The sequence below is a fragment of the Rhincodon typus genome, chromosome 48, assembly GCF_021869965.1.
Source record: "Rhincodon typus isolate 14 chromosome 48, sRhiTyp1.1, whole genome shotgun sequence".
NCBI classification, from domain to species: Eukaryota; Metazoa; Chordata; class Chondrichthyes; order Orectolobiformes; family Rhincodontidae; genus Rhincodon; species Rhincodon typus.
Window position 1 is genome coordinate 6330492 of NC_063379.1, and position 8950 is coordinate 6339441.

The following is an 8950-nucleotide window of genomic DNA, read 5'->3' on the forward strand; positions in this document are numbered from 1 at the left end:
AAGTATACGGTATGATGGGACATAGCAAACTCTGTTACACTCAGTATCTTCATGTTGCAATGTAATAATATCCAGTCAGAAAACTGCTCTCCCTCAGGGACAAAACCTCACTGAGTCTGGAAGTGTGGACTGGGTAGGGATCAGGGATTTTAATGTGTCACTGAATTAGTTGGGAAATCTCTGCTGCAAACGGACATTTCTCCACATTATATTCAATCTGCCAATTACTTGCCCACTCAGTGAACTGTCCATATCGATTTACAGCCTCTTTGGTCGTCCCACCCAGTGTGAGTCTTGTCAGTAAACCGAGAGACATTACATAGAAACACAGAAGATAGGAGAAGGAGGAAGCCATTTGGTCCCTTGAGTCTGCTCGCTCATTCAATGTGATCAAGGTTGATCATGGAGCTCAATTATCTAATCTCAGCTTCCACCTCATACCCAATGGTTCCAATTACACCAGAATGAAATCTAGGTGATGTACGAGGGAGAAAGATAATGAGATTGTGTATGATGTACATGACAGAGATTCACCTCCCCACAACACTGAAGGGCTCCTGTATGACACTCCGTATTGCAATCAGATGCTGTGTTTGGGAGCAGGACATGGTCACATGGGATTAGGGCAACTGTCCATGTAGATGTTCAGAACCAGGAATGTAGCATAGAATCAGAACAGAACAGTGAGAATCAAACAAAGAATGTTTGTTTGATTCTAAAATAGGACATATCATCAGAATTTGCAGATGACACATAAATTGACAATGGAGTAAATAGGGAAGAGTCGTATACTTTGGGTGGATACAAGCAGATGCTGTTTACTGTCATTCTATAGATATGAGGATGAAAATGGTCCACAGGATTCCTGATGTCGTCTCAGTAAAACAGTCATAGAAATGCTTCCTCACTGTTGACAGCACAATTTAACATGAAGCACAGAATTCCAGTGAAATAGACATGAGAGAGATGAGAGCTTTCTGTTTGTCATAAACAGCAAAATGGTCACCCAATGTTCTTGGGGGAAGAGGCTGGGCCTGTATTTGACTTAAATCACACCCTGACACTGAAAACCCTCAAAGTAACTGAGGGATAGACATTTATAAAATACATTCCACGTCTTTGGTGTGTCTCAAACTAGTTAACAGGGAATGGTAATGTCCTCAGTGAGATTGATGGAAAGGGAAAGCTGACTTCAGAGACAGAGCAAGAGTTACAGGCACAGATACAGAGCCAGAGACACACAGATACAGGGTGAGAATGTCCTGCCAATGTTCTGAGCTGAATCTGAGACACACACAACATGTACAGCAGCAGATGGGAGTGAATCATTCTCTGTTACCTCCAGTGCACTGGACATTATCTCTACTAATGGCTGAGATGATGGGATCCTGTGTTACGTTTGCTGAACACACAAAGTTATGTGGAACAGTAAAATGCACGGAGGACAGAGAAAGGCTAGAAAGGAGGTTGGACACATTGAGTGAGTGAGTGAGTGAGTAAGAAATAGGCTGTGCATCATGAAGAGAAATGTGAAGCTTTGTTTCCTCATTTTAATCTCGAAAGTGTTTCAGAGTATTGTTCGATTTTTATACAATCATCCTCATCCTAGACCCAGAAACAGCAATTTTCATGTTTGTCTCAAAAACTTTCATGACCTCCGATCGTAACCTTCAGGGACACATCCCTGGGTTTGTCTCATTTCATTCCCTTGCCATTTGAAACCTTGCTGTCCAGCTAGCTTTCTGGTGAATCTACGCTGCACACAGATACACACGGACTCCCAAATCCCCACTCTTTCTTGCTTTTCCCTGTTTATAAAGTCAATGTCAGTGCTGTGCTAACGTGAAATGGCTGCTGTGAACAAACCTAAAATGGCCGACTGACTGACACCTTCAGAATCATTCGTCTGTGCTTTGCAGATTAAAATGCACGTCACACTTTGCATATTATCATCTCTCAGCCTCCTGCAGATGAAACACAGTGACATTTGAACCGATGTCTTTTGGATGTTAGACTGAAGAGGGACATTATAAACTAAATGGTACAATGTTAAACTGGGTGGAGGAACAGCACTGTCAGATTTGGGAGCTTTACGGAGGTAGGAAATGTAGAGGGCTCATTGGAGTTGATTAAAATGCAAATTCCAGAAGCTGTTTACAGTACATGCCTGAGACAATGTCACATTTCAGCAATGTCTGTCTTACTTTCCAAGCTTCAAACATCTGAAAGTTTTGAAAATACAAAAACTAAATGTCAGCTCAGTCACTGAATTGTAGGTGTGAGGCCTTGTTCAGAATCTGTCACAGAGTTTGAATCCTGTGTGGCTCGGCCCCATCCCAAAATCAAGTGTTTATCAAATACCACACTGCCCTGCTGTGAGTTCAAATTGTGTGTTGACTGCAAATAAAAGAAAACAATCTGTGTGCAATTAAACAAAGCTATAGGATGGAACTTTGTGTGACTGTTGGTTTCATTGTCGTTACACAGTTCTGAAGATGAATGAGACAGTGCGAGATAGGCAGCATTGTAACCAGTACGGTAGTGACGTTATAGAAGTATGTTAATATCTTCAGTGAATGGGGAAAACAGAGGACGGTGTTCAATATCCGCAAGTGGGGAGTCACCAGAATATATAGTTAATGACTTAAACACAAAAGATTATATAAGTTTGGCATTGTCAATCTGGTAAAATCTGGTAAAACATCATTTGTCCTTCTAACTGTTGACTGAACAAGCATGTTAACTTCCTGTGTGGCTCGGCTCGGCTCGGCTACCCTGAGGTTTTAGGGTTAACAATCATGTCATGTTTTGATTGGTCAGTGTTTAGTGTGTGCACACAGGCAGTCACCAGCTCGTAGTGCTGTTTACCCAGGAACATTGAAGGGTGTAAATGTTCTGGCTTCTGCCTCATAATTGACTCAAACACAGGTCAACATCACAGGAGCAGGAGGAGGCTATTCAGACCTTTCTTGAGCCTGTTATACAGGACCATGAGGCCATTCAGCCCCCTCCTCAAGGCTATTACACAGGAACAGGAGGAGGCCCCATTCAGCCCCCTTCCTGATCCTGTTACACAGGAACAGGAGGCCAATCAGCCCTCCCATTCAAACCTGTTACTCAGGAAATGGAGGAGGCTATTAAGCCTCTTGTGCCTGTTCATGATCACTTTTTTCAATGTGGGATCTTGCTGTGCAGAAACTGGCTGCTCTGAATGAATTGAGAAGGAGCGGTACAGAGAAAGTCTCAAAAAGTGTCAAGAAAAAATAGAGTAAGAGCCAAAAGGATTCAAGGAGCAACACACATTGATGAAGAAGCAAAGGAAGAGAAAGATATGGAGACAAAGAAAGAGAATGGAACACAGCAAGAGTGAAAAAGAAAGATAGACAGAAGAAGAGAGAAAGAGGCAGAGATAAAGTGGGAGACAAAGTCAGAGAGAATGATAAAAGAAGCAAGGAATGAGAGCAGAATGAATGCAAAGTACAATACAGAGAGAGAGGCAGAGAGAGAAAAGAGATGGAGAGGGGGAAATGAAACAGATAGCGAAAGAGTGAGAAAGAAAAATACAGAGAGAGACAGCCACAGAAAGAGAGAAACAGAAACAAATGCGGAGAGAAAGTGGACAGCACTAGTGAAAGAGAGAGGCCCAGATCGATAGGCAGAGAGAGGAAGAAGGAGCCAGAATCAGAAACAAAGAGATAAAGAGAGAGTCAGCAAAGCAGAGGCAGAGAAAGAAAGTGACATGGGAACAGTGAGACAGAGAGAGAAAGAGAGACAGTGACAGTGGGGAAGAGATAGAGGCAGAGAAAGAGTGAGTGAGACAGAGAGAGAAAAAGGAAAAAAGGAGATTGAGGAGAAAGGGAGACATAGGCAGGATTGGTAGAGAAGGTGAGAGAGAGGGAGAGAGGAGACAGAGAATGGAGTGAAAGACAGAGTCCTGTTCCTCTGCTTTGAGACCCAGCCCTGCAGGCTAGTTTAAAGATTTAGTGAGTGTCCAGTCTAATGGACACTAACTGAAATGTTGACCCCATACTTCATTCTACTCCTGTCAGCAAGGCCAAAGAGAGCACTATTCTCTTATTAAAACTGAAAGAACTGCAGATGCTGTAAATCACAAACAAAAACAGAAATTGCTGGAAAAGCTCAGCACGTCTGGCAGCATCTGTGGAGAAAAAGCAAAGTTACTGTTTTGGGTCAAGTGACCCTTCCTCAGAACTGATGAATGAACATGACCCAATGAGCATAGGCATGGTGGAACAATAACCTGTGTAACAGATTTGATGGGCTGAATGGCCTTCTGCTGCTCGTGTGTATGTTGCAAGGACTGGAGGGTTTGAGTAAAAAGGAAAGGCTGGGACTTTTTTAACTGGAGTGTACGAGCTTGATGGTTCAGCTTATATCATTATAAAATCATGAGGGATATAGAAAAGGTGAAAAGCAAGTTTCTTTTCTCAAGGGTTCAGGATTCCAAGAACAGGAGGCATATTTAAAAGGTGAGAGGAGAAAGACTTTAAGAAATGATGAGGGGCAACTTTTTCACAGAGTGCAGTATTGATAATGCGGCGCACCCTCAGCACTGACCCTCCGACAGTGCGGCACTCCCTCAGCACTGACCCTCAGACAGTGCGGCACTCCCTCAGCACTGATACTCAACAGTGTGGTGCTCCCTCAGTACTGAGCATCCGACAGTGCGGCGCTCCCTCAGCACTGAGCCTCTGATTTGCAAGTGGAGTACTGCGCTGGAACATAGGTTGAGTTTCCATTATGGAAAATTGAACCCCTGTCCTGTTAACCCCGAGGTGAGAGAGGGAATATGGAGCATAGGTAACAACCTCAGGTCTGAAAAACCAACAGAATTGAATGAGGAATGTAGAAAATGTGAAAATTCAGATCTTGTGGGAAAGGCCACTGGAGCAGCAGGGGGCCATTCACCCTGTATATACCACTACCCCATTTAAGTTTTGGTTAATCCTCTTCCTCAAAGCCATTTTCCTGCCTTCTCTGTGTAACCCTTGATATCTTCAACATCTCTCTCTCGTACCTACTCAATGGCTGAGCTTCCATTGCCTTCTGGGACAGAAAAAGTTTGTGAGATTCATCTCCCTCTGCGTGAGGAAATTCCTCTTCATCTCAGTCCCAATTGGCCTGGCTGTTACCTTGAAACTGTGTCCCTGGATTCTTTGCACCAACCCCCACCCTCTCCCCATCCAGGGGGAACATCCTTCCAGTATCACCCCTGCCAAGCCCTGGGTGAATATTCCTGGCTGGGGAGCACCTTGCTGTCAGGCGACTTCCCCACACATCGACATTGGCTGGATTTGTGTTTCCTCTGTTGGACGGGCATGGTCCTGCAATTTTGTGAATGGGCAAGAAGTACAGTGTTCTGCTCAAAAAGGTTCTGGCTTCAGCTTTGAAGGAATGTCTGAAAGGAAATGAGACAGAGAGATGGAGAGAGGGGAAAAGGTTTCAGCAGATGACTTGGAAGTGAGTAGTTGTGAAATATCTCCTTTATTTGTGAACATTGCTAAATGTGTTGACTCTATTTCAATTCCTTTACATATCATTCCAATTTATGAGTAATGATGTGTGTGTGTGTGTGTGTGTGTGTGTGTGTTTACAATTGGACCTACTCTGATTTCAACATCACACAATTGGATGTGGAATGGGGAGGTCCCAATTCCTTGAAAAGATCCCTGACTTGTTTGCTCAAACATCGAGGTGTCCCTGAACCTCTCCAGAGCAGGGGTATAAATGAGATCACACAAACCAAAGCCACATCACAGAAAAGCTCAAAGATCGGACAAGACAAGTCGAGATGGGCAGTGGTCAGATGAAAACTCGACTGGTCCTGGTCACTCTGATGCTGCTGGTCTTCACTGAGATGAGCCAGTGCCTCACAATGTCCAAGGTGAGCAAAGATACATCTCTCCCTGTTGGTGCATTTATAATGTTGATAACTGAATAAATCACCCTGAAAGACGAGCTGCTAGGCAACAGGATTTTATGTGTTCATAATTTAAAACTTGTCTCTGAGTGGAATTGGTGTGTTAATCTTCTGTTTGTTTCCTTGTTTTGTCTCCTTTATATTTTCACCCTTCAAATCCCCCATCTTCAAATCCCCCAAAGGGGTGGCAATGGCCTAGTGGTATTATCACAGCACTGTTAATCCAGACACTCAGGTAATATCCAGGGGACGTTGGTTTGAATCCCGCCATGGCAGATGGTGGAATTTGAATTCAATAAATATCTGGAATTCAGAATCTAATGATGACCATGAACCCATTGTTGATTGAACCCATATGGTTCACTAGTGTCCTTTAGGGAAGGAAGTTACCATCCTTACCTGGTCTGGCCTACATGTGACTCCAGACCAACAGCAATGTGGTTGACTCTTAACTGCCCTCTGGGCAATTAGGAATGGGCAATAAATGCTGCCAGGCCAGCAACACCCTCATCCCATGAATGAATAAAGAAAAAAAAATCTCTCCTCCCTCCTCCAGCCCCTACACCCCTCACTATCTCTGTAACCCTTTTCAAGCCCCTACAACCCCTCCCTATCTCTGTAACCTACTCTAGCTCTGACATATTGGTCCCTAAAATGTTCTTGACCTTTCTTTCTCCTGGGACTGCTTTTGTCTTTCAGCTCTCAGTCTGCCACAATGTGTGTTGATAATTTCTCTCCTGTTACAGATTGAGAATGAGCAAGATTCCCTGACAACTGAGAATTCCCAAGCCTGTCAGGGTGAGGTAAGTTGACAGCAATTCTGTATTTTCAACTGCCTCCCTGCCTGCTTTTTCTGCAGGAAGTGTCTCATTTTCCATCCATGTGCAGTTCGCAGAAGCAGGCCATTCAGCCCATCAAATCTGCTCCAGCATTCATTGATATCATGGCGGATTTGATTATCCTCAAATTCACTTTCCTGACTTTTCCCTTCCTGATTAAAAATCTACCTCAGCCTTAAATATACTTAATGCCCCAGCCTCGACATTCTTCTGTGGTAAACAATTTCACAGATTGACAATCCTCTGAGAGAAGAAATTCCTCCTCATCTGTCTGAGATGGGCAGCCCATTCTTCTGAGATTTTGGCTGAGATTCTCCTGCAAAGGGATACATCCTCTCCACATCTATCCTGTCAAGTCTGCTAATAATCTTCTATTTTTAATAAGGTCACCTCCCATTCTTCTATATTCCAACTAGTACAAGACCAATCAACTCAACCACTCCTCAAAATACAGTCCCCCCAATATGAGCCGAATAAATCTTTTGTGGACTTCCTCCAATGGCAGTGTCTCTATGCTAAGATAAGTCATTCAAAACTGCTTCCAATACACGAGCTGTGGCCTGACTCGAACCGTACATAGTTTGAGCAAAACCTCCCTATTTTGTACTACATTCAGTTTTGAAACAAACACCAACATTTCATTTGACTTCACTATTTGACAAGTGGCCCAAACCTGTCACAAACTGTTAGTGCTGAGCGAGCACCGCACTGTCAGAGGGTCAGTGCTGAGGGAGTGCTGCATGGTCGGAGGTTCAGTGCTGAGGGAGCGCTGCACTGTTGGACGGTCAATGCTCAGGGAGTGCCGTGCTGTCGGATTGTCAGTATTGATTAATAACATACGATCCGGGGGTTCTCAATTTGTGGGAGCTTGCTGTGTGCAAATTGGCATCTTTGTTTCCTACATTAACAACAATAAAACGAAATTTTCTGTCAGCTGTGAAGTTTCGTTCGGTGATGAAAGTTGCTGAAGATTTGTGGGCTCTCCCTGCCAGTGAATGACATTGCACAATTGATGTAGTGTCAAAGGGAGCAGGAGCCATTTTCTTTCTGGAACATTCTGTCGGTTTGGTCTCCATCTTTTCCAGGCTTCCATGTTGCTGCGACAGAAACGAATGAGTCAAGTCAAGAAATGCAGATTCTGCTGTAATTGCTGTAATATGCAGGGTTGTGGAATATGCTGCAATTTTAAAACCCTGGCCCCTCAGTTACAAAGGCCTCACTGTCCTTATCTGTTGTTTGGGATCCATTTAATGCAGCTGCTTCTCACCAATTCCCACTAAAGTTCTGCATTTTATGCTGCAGGGAAATGTCATTTGGCCTCTCTGCTCTGTACCGGCTCCACACTGACCTCCTCCTACCATCATCTCTCCCCCTCCATCAGCTTCTCCTTCTCTCCCTCACGTATTTATCAAGTTTCCCTGTCCCCAAAATATCGACTCAATGCACCTCGACCTCTCCCTGTGTGACTTGCTCCCACATTTCTCCCCACCACTCTCCAGGGAGCGAGTCTCACATTGTTCCCAACTCCATCAACCACCACCAACACCCCATGGGAGCCAGTCTCACATTCCCTCCCCACTACCCGTGGGAGTGAGCCCCATATCCTCTGCCCCTCCCCCAATTCCCCGTGGGAGTGTGTCCCATATCCACCTCCCCCCCAACTCCCTGTGAGAACAAGTTCCACATTCCCCACCCCCGACAGGTGCGGGTCCCACATTCCCCGCCCCCACTCCCTGTGGGAGTGTGTCCCACATTCTCCTTTCCCCCAACCCTCCGTGGGAGCAAGTCTCAGATTGCCTTGTGTCATTTAATTGCCTAATACTGAAGTTGATGACAAGCAGGTCCCTGCTGTATGCTCTTGGGCACAAACTCAGCCCTCCAAAGTGTTCATCTTGGCAGGACTACAGTTGTAAATATTGTGCTTTGTAAAACAAAATGAATAAACCACGATTATCTTCAGAAAATAGCTGACTTGGTATTTCATTTGGTTGGTCTCTCACTCCATTGTCACCCTGACGTCAGGAAATAACTGTCTTCATTCCTCTGGAGAGCTGAATAAATTCAAGGACTTGGTTTCCTTTGTTCAATGAGTTGCCCTGACATTTGTTACAAACATCACCAACAGCACTTCACACAGCCAACAGCCATTTGCTCATGCACAGGTTAGGTG

The 8950-nt window shown here is 44.4% G+C and overlaps 1 protein-coding gene across 1 annotated transcript in view; it reads left to right on the forward strand.

Moving 5' to 3' along the window:
* The first annotated feature begins 5812 nt into the window (after positions 1–5812).
* LOC125488023 (probable G-protein coupled receptor 139) overlaps positions 5813–8950 on the forward strand; it is a 40424-nt gene continuing 37286 nt past the window's right edge. Inside the window, exons 1-2 of the mRNA XM_048620775.1 lie at positions 5813–5905; positions 6688–6744. Of these exons, the coding sequence (XP_048476732.1) occupies positions 5813–5905; positions 6688–6744 (150 nt within the window). The remainder of the gene's footprint in view (positions 5906–6687; positions 6745–8950) is intronic.